Source organism: Tetrao urogallus (genome assembly GCF_951394365.1).
Source record: "Tetrao urogallus genome assembly, chromosome: 4".
Lineage (NCBI taxonomy): Eukaryota > Metazoa > Chordata > Aves > Galliformes > Phasianidae > Tetrao > Tetrao urogallus.
Window position 1 is genome coordinate 58,690,653 of NC_136817.1, and position 18,140 is coordinate 58,708,792.

General features: G+C 36.9%; 1 protein-coding gene across 1 annotated transcript in view; it reads right to left on the minus strand.

Annotated features, from left to right (window-relative positions):
• STX18 (syntaxin 18) overlaps window positions 1–18,140 on the minus strand; it is a gene marked incomplete at both ends in the record, with an annotated part of 52,462 nt that overhangs the window by 20,933 nt on the left and 13,389 nt on the right. The window contains one exon of the mRNA XM_079535083.1: window positions 6,887–6,954. Within this exon, the coding sequence (XP_079391209.1) occupies window positions 6,887–6,954 (68 nt within the window). The remainder of the gene's footprint in view (window positions 1–6,886; window positions 6,955–18,140) is intronic.

An 18,140-nucleotide genomic window follows, 5' to 3' on the forward strand; every position in this document is an offset into this window, starting at 1 on the left:
GATAAGACAACTGGCAAGGGATGCCAATGATAACAAGAAGTTACTCTGCAAACATTAACAAGAGAAAGACCAAAGAAAATGCTGGCTTGCTACTCAGTAGAGAAATAAAACTATATGCATAGAATGAAGAAAACCTAGATGTTCTTGGCTTTTTCTACATTAACTTTCATCACTAAGTTAAAATTTAAGATGCTGTTACTACTCCATTTTAATCACTGCTTCTGTCTGAATCATCTGAGCCCAATTTAGCACCTTTGACCTTCAGAAAAAAAGTAACAATTTTTAATTGATACTTTCATCAGTAATAGCAAGCACAAAGTGCTATTTTAATAACAGGATGCTGAGCGAGTGAGCGCCTGAGGAAAAGTACTGGGCAATCCAGGTCATTGCACAAGTTTATCTCAGGGTGCAGTGCTTCTGAGCTAATGCTGAAGGTAAAACTGATGGAGGATATATTCCTCCTATTCATCTACAAATGGTGCAATAGGAGAGGAAACTGGCTTTAAAAAAATATCCCGGGGAACGCATATCCATATAGTATGCAGAAACAGGAGACAAGGACTGGAATAAAATAGGAAACGCATCAAATTAAAGGATTTATCCTCACTGCCAGGAGAGTTCTAGGTGGATGTAAGTACAGCATCTGTATTTTAAAATAGGAATGTTACAAAACATTGCTCTGAAAAACAAAGCAAATAATGTACAATCCCTTGGTCCAAATATATATATTTAAGTACTGTAAAAGTATTTGAGTATACTTTGGTATATATATATAATATGTGTGTATATATATACATACACACACACACACTGTAGTTAAGTATATAAAAGTGTATATATATAAATAATCAAATTTAAGTGCTTTGAAGAGAACAACAAACAAAAAATAACTGACAGCCATGACATGAATAAGTGTAGTCTACTTCTGGGGTGCAGAACCAGGTCTTACAGAGGGATTATACCGCTATGTATCTTTAGACAGGCTTTTGCCACCATCTCTCATGAGATTCTCATAAGCTGCCAGCAAATAAATGCAATAGAAGAAACAGGTACTGTTTAGACATGAAATGGGTTGGAAAGCTGAACTCAGAGTAGTTATAAACCAAACCAGAAGGATATACCGAGTTGTGTTCCACAGCAGTCTACCCTGGATCTGACCCTGTTGAAGGCCTGCATGTATATTCCACTTCACTATCCAAGTTCCCATTTAGTACATTTGCAAGGGCACAGAGTTCAGCAAATTAAAGCTGCATTAAGAGAACAAGACTTCGATACAAAACAGTATTGCCAACTTGGAGAAATGGGAGAAAGAATTTGAATGAGGAATGCTCAAAGGCTCTTTGCTGCAGCAGGACTAGTTACCTGAACATTCTGTGAAAATGGGGAACAAGCAATTAGGAAATGGCACTTCAGAAAGACATCTGGGATCATGCTGGATCATGAACTAAACAAAACAACAAGAACTTGCAGAAAAAAGTTATAATTTCTGTGGGATGCATAAATGCAGCACAACCCATTGCAGATAAAAGGTAATTTTTTTTTGCAGTCCTTAGCATTGGGCTGGAGCTCAGCTGAAGCACTGTTTCAGTTCCACAACTCACTGCAACACCAGATGGGACAGCATCCAAAGGAGAGGAAAAACTATGACCAAAAAGAGTATATATGAAAGTCTAAACACACTGTAGTCACTGATTCCAGTAAAGACTGAAGAGAAAACAAAACAAGCTAATGGGGAAAATAAAATAAAAAAAACTATTAGCATGGATAAGGAAACAGAAAAAGCAGAGGAAAGATACAGAATCTCCACTGAAGGACATACCTAAAAGCAAGCAAGTCAAGGTGTTAAGAACGACCTGCTTGTTCCCTTTTTTGAATAAGTGTCAGCTATGTTCATTCCAACGCATCATTTGTGTGAACTTATTTTGCTGGAAAAGCACAGGGAAAAGTCTATGGAGTCATTACATCAGCTTTTGGAATTAGTAACTCTTTCTGCTGGTGCATGAAATATTTTCTGCTTACTCATTCAATGAAGACACTAAACCAAGCAGAAAAACTTGGTTTTCTTCCAGTAATGCTTTACAAAATAGAGAAGTAAGGTAAAAGCTTCTCAAATGACAGAACATCTCACAACAACCTGTGCAGAAGCTTCAGGTACTACAGCAGGCAGTACAGGCGCAGCTGAGTCGGTATTTTCAGTTTTCTAAAATACTGCTGAGAAATTCCAGAATGCTGTTGAGAAGAATGATTATTTCTAAGATGTGATGTATGAAACTAGTAAACTCAAAACAATAAACCATTCGACATTAGAGCCCTAGAGAACAGAAAAATGCTGTGTATTCACCCATAAAGACAATGCTAGACTTTCTTCTAAAGTCCTAACAGGTCACCTACACATTTCACTGCTTCTTATAAAAACATAATTAAGTTATTACAATAAGGCAGGCTGGCATTGTGGGGGAGACCATCAAGAGACTATTTTCAGAATCTTTTAATGGTTACTGATTTTCTTTTATTGGTTACAACAAGGGAATACTCTCCAAAAAACACAGGGCACATGCTCAACGATCTCCTATTAGCTGACAAACATGTAATTGATTTATTGGGCTTTTTTTCCAGCTTTAGTGGGTAGATAAATGTTTGTGCCAAAGGAACAATCACTGAGCTCCAACAGTATAAATAATAAGTAAAATAATTAACATTTTTTTTCCAAAGCACATTAACTGATGTAAACCACATATGAAACGTTCAAACACTGAACTGTACATATGGTCCACAAAAGGATGTTGTAAAGATCAGAAGCCATCCATCCCACCTTTCTCATGGAAATAAAAATAATAAATAAATTCTACTCAGAACCAACCTGCACAAGAAACACTGATAAACTATATACATACCTCTACAGTTGCAAAAGTCAGTATATGAGATGTCAGATTATCACAGAATCATAGAATGGCCCGGGTTGAAAAAAACCACAGTGATCATCTAGTTTCAACCCCCTGCTATGTGCACAGTTGCCAACCACCAGACCAGAGCCACATCCAGACTGGTGGTTCTTTCCCTGAAAGAAAGATCTCCTCTCAGAGATTTCCCTTTCCAGTATGAGGCGTTCTACAGTCAAAATCCAGAACTCTCAATTCATCTCCAATGTCCGGTTAAACTAGAACAGTAAGGATAACTGCTGACCTTTGAATTATCTCAGCCTAGAAAGTTCCTCTGGAGAAAGTGGATACCGAGGAACATTTCAAATACTCAAGTGTGAATGCAGTAACGCGAGTTCCTAGAACAATAGGTAACACAAACGTACAAATGATCAAATGGTTCAATGACCAAAAACATGAGAGCTCATAATGAAAGGCAAGACACAAGTTGTTCACATCAGACAACTTACTTGAGAATGAACAAAGGATCTCACCAAAGAAAGCTCTGTAGGCATGTTATTACACTAATATACAGAGAGGAAGAACATATGGAACACAAGGCAATAATACTCTAAAAAAAGCAAAGGCAAGTAACAATTTTTATCTCAAAAGAATGAACAGTTTGCTTAGCAAGGAGAAAAAAAAAAAAAAAAAAAAAAAAAAATCACCCACATCTCACTAATGTATGCAGGAATGAAGAGTTCCTGCCTCCACCTTGCCACAGAAGAATTATTAAGAAGAGATAATTCTTACCAAAGAAGTATTTGATATTTGGACTTCATAGAATTACAAAAGTTTTTTTTCTTTTTTTTTTTTTTTTCTCTTTTAAAAGGAACTATTCATCACTAACTCTCACTAAAGACAGACATTTGCTGATGTTACATTGCAAGGAAAGTCCTTAAAGACTGCAATTTAGCAGGAATAAAATTCTAACATTTGCTTAAAAAAAAAAAAAAAAAAAAAAAAAAACCAACCAAATAAACAAAAAGGAACCACCACCATACATTTGGAAAGACGTTTGATGGAAGAGCTTCTATATGTACCTCTCTGCAAATCAGTCTTCTAACTCGTGCTGCCAATGGAAGATGGCACCACTAAAACTTTCCAAAGTTATAATCAGAGGAGAGTAATGGCAGGTAGGATACAACAGAAAAGATGACAAAATAGAAAAATTCCCTACAACAGAAAGTTGAAAAAACAAAGTGTAAAGGTAAGAGAGTGAATCCTGATGAACAGGAAAGAATAGAGATGCAATGGCTTAAACGAGTAAGCTTAGATCACTCCACCACTCATTTAAGGTTTGCCTATCATACATTACAGCTGACAGTCATATCAAGAAGAAAAGAAGTGAACAAGCAACTAGTAATTCTTGAGCTTTCTGGGCTCAACTTAGGCATTTCAGCTGAATACTTAAAGCTTGATAAACTGGGTCTGGACCTTAGCTCCAATTAATCCTTTTTCCAGTTGTCTAATTTCTAGAAATACTGCTCTAAAAATGAATTCAAGATATCCCCTCTGCAGAACACTTTATATATGCCCCCTCAAGAAATATTACTAAAGAATTCATTCTGCAAATGAATTAGTCAAATTTCATTGCCAGAATTAAGCTTCCTGCATAAATTCCCAGCATAGCTTCTTTGTATTAAAATGTTGTAATCTTCCCTGTAATTTAACTATGCTATTAAAACTGCTGTCTTGAACGAGTGAGGCGTTTGTTAAGACCGTGAGACTGACAGTATGGATGCTATGGTCCTCCTTGTATCCACAAATAAGGAATTTGACAGAACTATTTAAATCTGACCTTTAAGCACATGATCAACTGCCAACAGATGAGATTCAGTTTATTATTTTGTTGTTTAAGAAAGGAAATGACACTTTTTTCCTCTCCTTAGCTAATACCTACAGCAGTGAGGGGAAAAATCATTGAGAATTTCATGATTACTGGCTAAAAGAGTTTACAAAAAGAACATTATCAGTTTTTAGAAACCAAAATAGCTTGGACAAAATCTGTACTCCATGCTCTCACTTCTGTGCACACATTGCTAATAAAACCTAGAAGTTATCCACTGACAGTTTGTTCTTCCTGCAATTATTTGCAGTTTCTTAGCTTATACATTCACATGAAGTTTTCATACAAGAAGTTATTTCAGTATTCAGCTGGTAGCTCCACCTAGTGTTATTCATTACCTATTTCAAAAGGAACTGAAAAGCAGAGAGCCAGACATAATACACACACATACTCTACTTTTGCTTGCTGCTTGGAAAGGCAGTTTCTCGTATGCCTTCCACATAGGATTCATTTTCACTAATACTACGAATAGCTCTCATTGCCTCACATTTCCAAAGCGCTTCAAAATCTTCACTTTTGAGACTTCATTTTTGCAATAGCAAAAAAACTGCTTTCAAAATCTCAGGGAAGGTGCCAGAAGAGTCCCAAGGACACCTTATGGTACCACTGACCGTACAGCATTGCCATCACTGTTACTGACTCTTTCAAGACTTAAGAAGGAGTTGTTTCTCAGAAAGACTGCTCTTACAATACAGACAGAGCCTAAGGAACAGCAGAGGGTTCACTTGCTCCTACTCCTTTCCCATGCGGGATGAATATCTGTCCAGATAATGCTCCTATTTTGTATCTATGAAGCCTTCTGGATAGGCATTAAATCAATATGGGGCTCTGTGCCTTCAACAGATAAATGTCTTTAAACTGTGCTTTCTCAACCTGGATTGCTGCAAAAGTTTTGTTACAGACAGAACCAGAATGCAGACAGGGTTGACTTAAGCCATGCAATATTGCCACTATTCTGATGGACTGGAGAAATACAACACTGGAAATGGTGAGATTTACAGAAGAATCTTCAAAGGGGAAAGTTTACTCACACTGTTTCATTCAGATATACAAAAATAATGAATCAAAGTAAAACAACATGCATAACTTTATTCTCAAATGGCTGTAAAAAATAATATTTAGCACCCTGAAGCTTTTTTTTTTTTTTTTTTTTTCCCTGTCCAGGAAGGTCACTGCCACAATGATCTACTGTTGTCACTTCAAGAGTGAATTGACATTTTCTGACATTTCCTTCAAAATGGCTGCAATCTGGAAACTTCATTTCTTAGAAATTCATTGGCTTTTTTCCAAAGGGTGTTTCCCAGCTCTTTAACGCACCCCAGTTAGGATGCATTAATTAGGCACACATTCTATATTATGCCTATTTTACACCTGGTTGGGATCTGTTGTTTTTGAACCATGAATCTCAAAATGAAAAAATGAAGTCCAGAACCCTGGAGAATACCTCTTTCCCTGTGCATAACTAGGGTGGACAGATCATTTTGCTTTAAAAGATAAGGAATTGGTTAGATGGCCACAGCCAGAGGGCTACAGAGGGTTAAAGTCAATGGCTCCACGTGCAGCTGGACGCCTATCACAACTACTTTTGAGATGGGGGCTCTTCAATATCTTTAACAGTAACCTAACCAAGGGGATTGAGTGCACCCTCAGCAAATTTGCTGATGACAAGCTGAAGAGTCCAGTTGATACAACAGAAGAAATGAATGTCATCTAAAGGGACCTGGACAAGCTTGAAAAGTGGGTCCAGGGGAACCTAATGGGGTTCAAGAGGTCAATTCTGAAGTGTTGGACTTGGGTTGGGGCAACTGAAACTATTCTCCTTCTGTCTCAGGAACCACTTCAAAAACTTATTCTACCCTTCAGAAGTGCTAGGCTCAGACTTCCAGTCTGATTTGTTACAGAACATAGCCTAAAAGCCTCTTACTCAAATTCTGAGCTACATTTCAGTCAGGGCCATTTTTTTTTCTTCTTAAAGAGCTCACAAGTAAGCCAATTAATAAGCAATCCACATTTTTGGTTTTAGTTATTACGCCTATAGATTTTGGGGTGGTATACTTCATAAATAATAAAATGTATTAAAAGAAGATATCAAAACAATTTAAACACAATATACACTTACCTGTATGCATTAATGTAATCCTTTCTGTGTTGAAGAAGAAAATCTTTCAGCTTCCCAATATTGGAAATCTTTTAAAAACAAAAACAAAGACATACTTAAACCCTGTAGTTACAGATACTAATATCTGCATTTAAAGTTCAGTACTTACTTTTCAAACATAAATTAGTAAAATTCACTGTATTTATGTGCGTTTAATCAGCACCATAACATTTATTTTCTTTCATAATAGGATTTTCACATTTTTCAAGCAGTCAGTACATACAAATCATCTAAAATTCTGCTTGTTGTATGAAAGCAGTATTTTGAAAGAAGTAGTAAAAATGCATGTCTCGTGTACAGAAAGCATAAACTAAACACTAAATACCACTACATGCTAAACAAATACAATACAAAACATTAAAACAGTAAACATAACACCAAGCACAACTAAACATTAAAAATGGTATCAACTGGCAATTCAAAATCCAACACGCACTGCAGAAAATAAATTAATTTTAGATCATACAAGAAATTTTAAAACACTTTACTGATACAGAATGATACAAATACTCAATTTCCTTTAAGCAAACTTATAGCGCAAGGTGCTGTCCCTCTCCTTGGTATCTCCGCAGCGATGCAGTGAGCAGTTTGTGCCTGAGGTACTGCATGTAGCACCTGGGAATTTTTGCCAGGAGATACATCCACAGCAGATTTCTCTTTCCGGATTTCTTTTTCCATTTCTGAATTTTCCCTTCACCACGAACCTATTTTTTTGCTGTAAAACCATTTTATTTTCTTCACAGAAGTCTTTACTGAGATCTTCTGAAAAACCTCCTGAGCTCTGAAATGACTTCTGCTAACTTCAGCTGAATGTAAAAGATTTGGTGTAGCGTAAGATCCTACTTTGTCTTACAGAACAGATGATCACAGAAAATGAATTTTCATCAGCCACAGAAATTAGAAGGCTACCTTAACAGGACTGGAAAGAGACACGATGGTGTGAGGAGATTGCATTACTGGTAGATATTTTCAACAGGACAGGGAATTGGGGGAACCTTCCTGTAGCATATTCTCAAATATTCATTAATAATTCCACGTAAAAGCATGCAAGGGTTTTTACAATGCAACTGTTGTTTTAGTTTACAAATACAATAAATGTGGTTTATTCTGTGTATCTGGGAAAAAGCATCAAAAGCTGTTCAAGTCTTAAAATCCTATTTTCATGCAAATGTTCCCTGTAATTAAACAAACAAAAACCACAGCGACAGAACACAGAATGGTTTGCATAAATAGAAGATTAATATCCCCGATTATTTTTTCGCAAGATCTATAGGCTTTTGAAAAAAGAGGAAAAAACTTGGTAAGGCCACAGCGATCTGTTAAAACAAAAAACATGTTTTCCTGCACAAATACATGGGCATACATTTCCCTGTTATCACCTGTTTCCTTTTCACTACAATTCATGAAAACAGATAGGAAATTTTGCTATTTTTGTGCTTTAAATTTTCCATGAGATGAACAGCACGTGGAATTTCGAGCCATTCGCAGCACACATCAGTAACTCCAGCAGATAGCAAGTTCCCTAACGTGTATCAGCGCTGTCAGAAGCATTACGGTGGGAAATACAGAAAACACAACTCAGGATCAATTGGACACAAACAGTCAATTTAAATCGTTCTACAGATGTTTCTTCTGGAACTTACTCTTGTATTTTAATCTCTTCCTCAGCATGAGCATGTAATGAATTTTGCTTCATACAACTTTGCTTGATAGGTAAACTAAGCTTGACTATAAAAGCAGAATCTTCAAAATAGCCATACACTGTTTGAGTAGAACAATAATACTTAATAAGCAGAAAGTACTACAGAGAACAAAGAGTAGAACTGTAAAATGAGACACATTTGAAAACATCTACATTAATACGTGAACAAAGACTGAACTAGAAAAGGGATTAGCAAAATTTTGTAACTAATAAATCTTAATATTATTGCAATAGCTACAATTTAGGAGTGATTAACAAGCAGAAAGAATCAGAATGACAAGCAAGAACACTGTCTTACAGTAATTAATTCATCTAGTCACAAAGAGCATTCTATTTAGGCTAAAATTGTCATCGTGTGTTTGAATTGCACTGACCCCACTTTGCCTCTCCTTCATTTGTAAAGCTATTTTCATGAATGTAGAATGACACTATTATGCCCATACTCACATCAAGCTCTTAGTTCCCAAGATTTGCATCAGAAGTGAGACGTCTTGTTCTACTTTCCCTCAAATTCTAACAGCATCCCCTGTGATCTTGCACTAAGGCTATTTCTCTTTAACCTTTTCTTACCATGTAATATTGGCACCATCTTGGATTCAATTTGTCATAATCACATACAATTAAGCATTTTTTAAATGAAAAAAAAAAAAAAAAAAAGGTCTTACTAGCATAAATAAAAAGTAGACTTTATCCCAGAATACTCCCAATTCTGTTTACTTATTTTAAGATTCTTCATCTTCTACAGACACAAAACTTTCATTATTCTACAAATATAAATCTTGAAGATATCTCCAGGGTCATCAACTAGCATTTGGTTTGGGGTTATCAGAAGCACACCATACACTCTTCACAGAGTTATTACACTTCATTCTAAAAGTAACAAAGCATCTTCCTAATCCATCTGACCACCCTTGTTAGAATCTTACTGATCTTACTAGGAATAAAAACTATCAAATTTTCAGGTTTCCTAATTAACACCTTCCACCCATCTGCTCTTGATTCAAAACGGTCCTTACCCCTAAAAGCTCTTCTTCTCTGTATGTGTGCTTCTCAGTTAACTGCAAATAGTCATATCTGCCCACAACCCCTGAACAAAAGACCCCAAGCCTTTAGTTTCTTCTCATGGGGCAGTTCTAACATTGCTTAATTTGTGACTTTTCTTGCTGTTGGTTCCAGTTTGCATCCATCCTCTTCCAAAACAAATGACCAGAAGGGCATACACCGGAGTTTGTACTTTGCAATTCAGCTGGAGATATCTTTCTATCCACTATTTTCATTTAATTGCTTTATTTGCTTTATTTTTTGGTTTGATCTCAAACTCCATATTCTACTGTTGGATTTCCTTCTTTTCTTCACAACTTCAAACCTTGAAATCATTCACCACTTTCTGTAACAGAGCACGCTCCTCCTCTCCTTCCTCACATCACGACATTTTCACAGCACAATCTTACTTCTTCATTCCCAAAAATAAGAACATTATTAAATTTTATTATTTTTAGAATTCAGCCCCAGAATAATTCAACTATTAGCCTCCCCTCAGCACAGTACTTCTTCCAATACAGCAGTACTGCTTCTGCTACAGCCACATCTTACTCATGTCATATTTTCTTTGCGAGTCTTCTGTAGACTTCCCCTTAGCACCTTATCAGACCCTTTAACATCTGACACCAGATCTTCATTACAAAGGAAACACAATTTTCTTAAAGCATCAGGTTCATAGAATCATAGAATTACTAAGTGTAGAAAAGATCTACAAGATCATCCAGTCCAACAGTTCTCAATAGGCAAAATATTCTATTTTAGTATGACAGCAAGTTGCACTCCATTGTGCCTTACTTCCCATTTATCTTTTTCCACTTAAAGTCTTCTCTGAAGCCTGGAACACTTCTGCATCAGAATAAGGGCCCTACTGATGCCATAATCAGTTTCCCTCTGCTGACTTAATTAGAGGCATTACATTTGCTACTCTCTAATCAAATGAGATCATCACCAACTCAAAGTATTTTCATTTAAAAAAAGCTGCCATCAGACTCGTGATTTCTCAAATGCACTGTGTTTGAACTCAATCCATAGATTATCTGATAGCTATGGTTTGACTTCATTAACATTTCCAATTCCACGCCCCAGTTCCCAATACCTACCTTGTCAGTTTCTTTGTCCTGCTCGTCTCAGTTCGGACACCACACCTAAACTATTCTTAATTTGTTCCAGAGATGCATGAAAAATCCACCTTTTGTCTAGTTCTCCTTTTATTTATAAGTTGAAACATTCTTTAGCCATATAGATTTTTTAATAGCCCTGGTCAAGTCACTGTGAACTTGCAAATTGTCTACTTTATCCTCACAACGTCTTTTCCTTTGATAACAGTTTTCTTGGCCAGCCAGTCTCTCTCTCTCCCCAAGGTCCCCTGCTCCTTATTGCCCCTGAGCTAGTTGCTTTTTATTTTTCCTTCTATCTTTTCTAACTAACCCTTCAAATAGATATGGAATGACTTCAAATCCCCCTTGCATTTTAGTGTGCCATTTTCTTTTTCCACTCTATTTACCCATTCATCATAATCACAACTTCCTATTGCTGTATTTCCCTGTTTTGAAAACAAGTGTACCACTAGTCTATACAGCCTTCAGAAGGAAGATGAAAGCAGTCTGAAGACAAAGCACAAACATAACTTAGCACTGACCTCCACCACAGTTCTTGGAAATTAACTTTCTTCCCTTCTGAAAGTTTGGACTAGAGAAACAAAGCTCTCCTCATAAGATAACCTATCCTCATAAGATATCTTATGAGGAAGAATATTACTGAATTGCTAGATTTAACTGACACTTTTTTTCTGGGGATCATAGGAATTCCTCCCAATATCACCAACATCAGTTACATTAATGCATTAACTGCATGTTCCCCACCTGCTGCTCACCACCAGAACATTGAGGGTTGTCTTATTTTTGACGAAACTGACTTCCTACCTGCCTACTGCACTCCACCTCTTCCATGAGGGTCAGCACCACACAGTGGAATGCTGGAATGATTTTTCTTAAATTAATCTTTTGGGAATGAGCCAATCATGTTTAAGATTAACTAAAATAAGTCTGTTGCATTCATTTGGGCCCTCAAATACCTTTCTCATCGCAAGGGAGAGCAGAAGCTGGGTAGTACTAGAAGGGAATTTCCTAAAAGACATCTGCCAAGAAAGGAAGCACATTCAGTTACAGCTTAAGAAATTTATGACAGTAACCCCATAAGACGGTGTACTGAAATCAGAGACTCCAGGTGTTCCTTAAATCCCTCCCAGGCACAGCTTTGGCAGTGGAAACCCCAATGACTCTCACAGTGAAGCAGCAGCAATTATCCACAGGGTGGCAACACGAGTGTCAACATTGTGCAAGTGAAAAGCACCCCATAAATTTACATTAAAGCCTGTAACACAACTTTTTAAGCTTACTTTACATTCCAGCTTAGATTTTATCTTCATTTCAAAGTTTATCTTCACTGCAAATTACCTCTTTAACACACGCAGCTGTGTTTTGTTGCCACTGTAGATTTTTCAAAAAACTTTTATTAAAACATAAAGGCAACTATTGCATATAATGTAGGTTCAGCACAAAAAGAAGCTGAGAATGGCTGCCATCTGCTACCACAGGTGGCATGCACAGCTCTATTTGTACTCAACGTCTTCACTAGAAATGGTGAATGTTCTTCTGTTGAGAAATTTTTCTTATTATTTTAGAGCAACTTACATTTCTAAATAAGATAAACAGGAAAGTATTCTCTAAAATACAGCACCTTCAAAAGATGTGTATACTCTGAACAAAGACGCTGGGTGTGTTTCCTGCAGTATCTTAGCAATACGTACACCATTTCTTGCCACTCACAACAAAGAATTGATCACTCATGAAACAGTAGGTTCCAATTTGCATACGTTTAACCCACTGCAAGAAGCAGCAGCATTGTTTACGATTAAAATGATTGGAGAAGGTTCCCGTGACATATTGTAGAGGGAAGCCGGCAGCACTGAATAGTCATTTCCATTGAACAAACAGCGCTTTAGCCCGTTTGCTCTGCCATCAGAACAATACACAGCTATTTGGGACCATATAAAACTGTTGCACTTTGTACTATGTTTCTATGCTGATTTTTTACGAGATGTATTTGTTAAAGAACACTTCAAAAATACCTAAAACTAAAACACAACAGAAAGACTCTGCAGGAGTTGTTAGAGATGCTGCGCGTACTGTTCAACTCGGCAGCACTGAAAAGCACAACTGATGGAAGGACCTCCTTAAGCACCAAAGCAAACAGCCAAAAAAATCCCACCACCACCACAGAAGTTTTACATTTAATTTTTCAGTAAACTCAAAAAATACTCATCTTCAAATGTCTTAAGTAGATTTCATTTACAGATTCATGAGAATGTGACATTTTGCAGTCCCCTCCACACAAGCAAAATATTTAAGAGTTACATTCTTAATTATGTTTCCAGTTCTAAACATACAGTCAACTCAAACATACTCACTCCCTGTTTCAGAAGAAATTAAGAGTTTCTGTGAGACATTAGGTGATGTGCAGAGACAGAGTACGGCCTCCGTACTGATAGGAGATATAGCAACAGGCAGAAGAACATAAACTTGCTTTTAGCACGTACACACACACACCATACACAAATTGTGTGACATTTAAAAAAAAAAAAAAAAAAAAGAAAGAAAGGTTTTCTATGTTGGTGCAAACTAGTTCTGAAATCTGGAATGAAACCCAATCAACAGAATAGAAACAGAAAAATAATTAATATTAAAATACAATTTCAACTGAAGAATTTGGGTTCTTACCTATATTATTACTGTTGAGAAAGACTAATGAGAAAGGCTTTGATACAGAAATTACTCATATGGATGCTTTTTGCAATACAACCTATTTTTGATTACACAGAGGTATGAACTTTCTCTTATTGTTATTTTTAATTGCACATGAAAGACCGGATTTCATTATGTGTTCCTTACATGTAATATTTTAAGCCCTGTAAGCCTGCTGAATTCACACGGGTTTCTATAGGAGCAGACAGTATATAGAAAATAAACAGAATCTATATTTGGATTCTACCCTTCAGAAACTCGAATTTCAGTGACAGAGCGATGCAATTCCCTGCCACAATGCCAGGCAGCAAGGTTCAAACAAAACAGCTTCGGCATTTCCTTGGGAGTGTGAACACTTGTTTAGAAGCTTTTGCTGACTCCTATTTCCAAGCTTTTGCTGCTTCCATTTGAAGCCCGTTAGGTGGTGCTGTCCCACCGGCATGCACAGCACAGGAGCAAGCACTGCCCCAAAATCGCCAACGTTTTCCGAATATTTGTCTCTGGAGGGTATACATTTGGTTTAGGTTTCTACTGCCAACCCTATACTTTCTAAACTAGGTCACGCAGATCAATTGCTCCTGTAACCTGAAACCCAAAAGAGCAACTAATATCTAAACAACATAGGGGTGGCCATAGCTGCAGCGGGGCAGGGGAAAGGAGACAGTCAGCCTGGCTACCTCTAATCTCATGGAAATTGGGCCCTGGTTCAGTTCCTGCTTTCCATCAGCATATACGTTACAGCAGCAGACACGGGCAGAGGAAAATCGTAACTGCATTTTATTAGTAGTCTTTCGTATACAACACTGTAATGAACATAACCAAGAATGGGCATCAGTTGTATTAAAAAAGTATGGTACACAGGGTAAAACTGCTCAAAATCCAACTGAGTCAATTAAAAGCCACTGAAATGAAGACTGAGTCATTGTAATCCTTCAAAGGTAAATATATTTTAAAAAATAAACAAGAAAACTTAGGAAGATCAAATGTGTAATATTATCAGTATTTCTATAATTAAAACTAACAGTTTATTTTTCAGAGAGGGTGAAGGAGAGTAAAACTGAAGTAAAATTTTTAAGAACCATTAAAAAAAAAATAAATCATCCACTGTGAGATACTCAAAGATAAAATCTAGTTGCAGAATACAGCAGACAGCATTCAGATCATTAAGAAACTGATTAAGAAGCCTCCACATAGCAGTAAAAGGTGAAGCCTGTTTCGCAACATCTGGTCTGCAGCAGAAAATGCTTTGGTTTGCTTAGTAGCAACTTGGCAAGCATGGCAGAGTGAAAAAGCACTGCCTTGCACCGTAAAGGGGAAAAAAAACCTCACTTCTAAGGAAAATCTTTTTCATTTTGTAATACCTGCTTTCCTTAGGATACATTTAAACATCCTGTCTAGGGTTCAAAAATTCTCACGTTGGTTTTTGCTACTGTCAGTCCTCACCCTGAATGCTCAGCCTCCAATTACGCCCTGGGTGTGCACTTAATCATTTTAAGGTTTTAATTCACTGTTTATTACCAGTGGAAAATTTAGTAATAAATAACTTGCATTTAGTCTTAAAGCTTCAAATCATGTCTTCCCATGCCTAAAGCATAATGCATTTACAGGGGATGTAAGATTTGGTCAAGTAAAAGATGGACAGACTATTTTTTGTTATGAATTTTTCTAGTAAGAATCAAGTAAAATTAGAAGCCAAGAGGATGAAAGTTCCAGTTTCCCATTAAATACCATAGAGACTGAAAGCACCCAGTGTTATCACTGGATTTAGGTTTTGCTGGTCTGTTATTACAGGGTGAGGTTGCTGCACTGTTTAACAATGTGTACAGTACCTACATCAGATTCCAGCTGAAAAGTATTTTGAAGCTTTTTTTTTTTTTTAAATGCCTGAAATTATGATAATGCATATTATGTGTTGTAACAAAGCGTTACAATCATTTTACTCCAGGGATTTGTAAATACAGGAGGAGTCTTATTTTACAGATAATGACTTGAAAGCTAGGTTTACATTCTCAATCGGAGAACGGCAATACGTGTAGAATTCAGATAAGGATGTCTGTGCTCAGTTTGTCACTGTTTTCTGTCATCTTGTGGGAGTGCCCAGGTTTGATACCCACAAGGACAGAAGTACACCCACATACTCTGAAGATCTGCAGAGGGTCAACAGGAACGTGAGGTGACCCTGACAAAAAATGAACAGGAGACTTTAAAAATGTACAGTCATGCTAAATGTTTTTATTTCACTAGTCTTCATTTACTCTCTCTGAGGCAATAAATACCTTCAATAAAAAAAAAAAAGAGGAACATCTGATTTTACTTAAACTATTTCCCTCTTTCTTGTTTATAGTCCAACTCTAATCACAACTTTCTTGAACATCTATATTTTTTTTTACACAATCATCCAAAACCTCATTGACTAAAATATAAATTCCACAACAATTGTGGGGAATGTTTTGGTTGAGAGATAAAAGTAAATTGGTTAAAATACATATTTGCAATAATTGGCCTTTACCATCACTGTTTAAAGCACTCCACTTACAGCACCACAGTGACTCCATTCGGATTTGTGTCTGCATGAGAGATTTTACTCATCCCCTTTCTCACAGGGGAAACTCATGCAGCATTATGTATTCTTGTGTAAATATATTTCACGATGAAAAAAGATTTCCAGTCTCATTTAATGCATGTGCAGTAATGAAAGGTTACTCTGAGTAGCTTTCTGAAATTCAGGATTCAGAATTTTACAGCACAATTCACAGGGAGTTGCATGTGCAGGAGTTAACTCTGGGACCAAACTTCAGCAGAAGTCATTGCAGAGCACACAAGCAGGCGGGCAATGTGGCACCAGCTGGGCAGGCTCCTCTCCACTGAAGCTGTGGCCAAGTGGGAACTTCTCACAGTTGGCCCCCTGCTCTGCTTTCAGAGCATCTTCACTTTAGATTCTGTGTTTTTGCTGTCTACACCAACACACCTATACAACGGTGCCCAAGCTGACGCAGTACTCACCGTGCTTCAAATTCCTAACACTATCAAGTATCATTCCAATGGACAAGCTCCATTTTGTTTCCACGGTCAAGGATTATGCATGGATTAATGTACCAAGCATCTGGGCTGCACAGAGAAGGTCATTATTATTTACCTACAGAAGGCACAGATCAGGCACAACAACAAACAAATAGCCGGAAACTAGCTATTTCTGAACACATCAGCTAACAGTACTTAGTTCCCTGCAGCCACACCATTTCACCTTTTTTTTTTTTTTAAAAAAAAAAAAAAAAAAAACAAAAACAAAGAAACAGAATTGTCTTGTAAAACAGCAACTAAAACAAACCATGGCAGCTTTTCAATCCCACAGCATGGGCCAGAATTTGAAGCCAAGCTCACGCTGGCCTGAAGCAGCACTGAGAACTGATGCAGCTTCCTTTGGACCTACCCAACTGCCTCCTACTCAAGTCAGCCAAAGCCCAGCAGCAACATCTAAGCAAAATCTCCTGCAGGCAACATCACTGCCACACACAGTTACGAGAGCCACCCACCAGCTGAGTAAGGTACCACGACACGTAGCATGACAAACCATCTCCAGAACCGTTCTTTTGGAACCATAAAAATGCACTTCCAATCATTTTTTATCTACCTAGGATGTACTGACTGGTTTGGCCTGTGAAGAAATGGGGGTGGGAGGATGGGGAAGACTAATTTCTGCTAGGAAAACTTACAGTAGATGGTCATGTAGAAATTTTTCCCAAGAATGTGCTTTCAGAATTAAGGAGCAGTAAGCTTCAGCTGTAATTCAAAGGGAAATCAATGCTATTTGTTCACATGTGAGTAATGCTGACAATTCCAATGTATGTATTTTTTTAATCATTTAAAAGTAGGAACTCCTGACACGAATTTTAGTTGTGAAGCAAGACACCTTTTCTCTCCCCTCTCAGCTATGAATCTTATTAAGATTTCTTAAATGTCCATTTCCTGTAATTTTAATAATTTCAGACCATAATTATTTGTTTATGATACCTTCGGGGTATCATTACAATTTTTTTTTTTTTTTTTAAGAATTTATACTTAGAAAAATAAAATTAAGTAATAGCTTCTCTTAGGGAGAGACTGTCAGCCCAGCTCTGAATAAACAATCCCCTTTACAAGTAAGCTCATGATTTATATCCCCTGTAACCACAGAAATTTATCTTGAGTTTATATAAAATAGAGTAAAACAATCTATTTAATGAAAATCAGAATACTATTATTGCAAGTGAAAGTTAATGTTCTGCTTTGTTGCGTTGCTTTTTGTGTTTTTGGTGGGTTTTTTGTTTGCTTCAATTCTGCTTTGTATGCAGCTGTAAGATTTTACTTGATGGGCTCCTTCTTACTCCTTAGTCATACTTAACCAATTTGAATACGGCATTCAGACATCCATGTATTTTAGTTTTAGTCGAGATTCACATCAAACAGTAAGATAAAAGTTGAAGACTTTTAGATGTAAGAAGCTGTAGTTAAATGCAAGAAATATTTTTAAATGATAAAGGCAATCTTGAGAAACTGCTACGACACTGCAAGACTGACAAGAACACAGCACAAAAGTTTTTAAGGCTTTTGATAGAACAAGATTGGGAATGGCAAAAAAGGAAAACACACAAATTGAAACCACTTTTACATGTCAGCATAGCTAAAAATG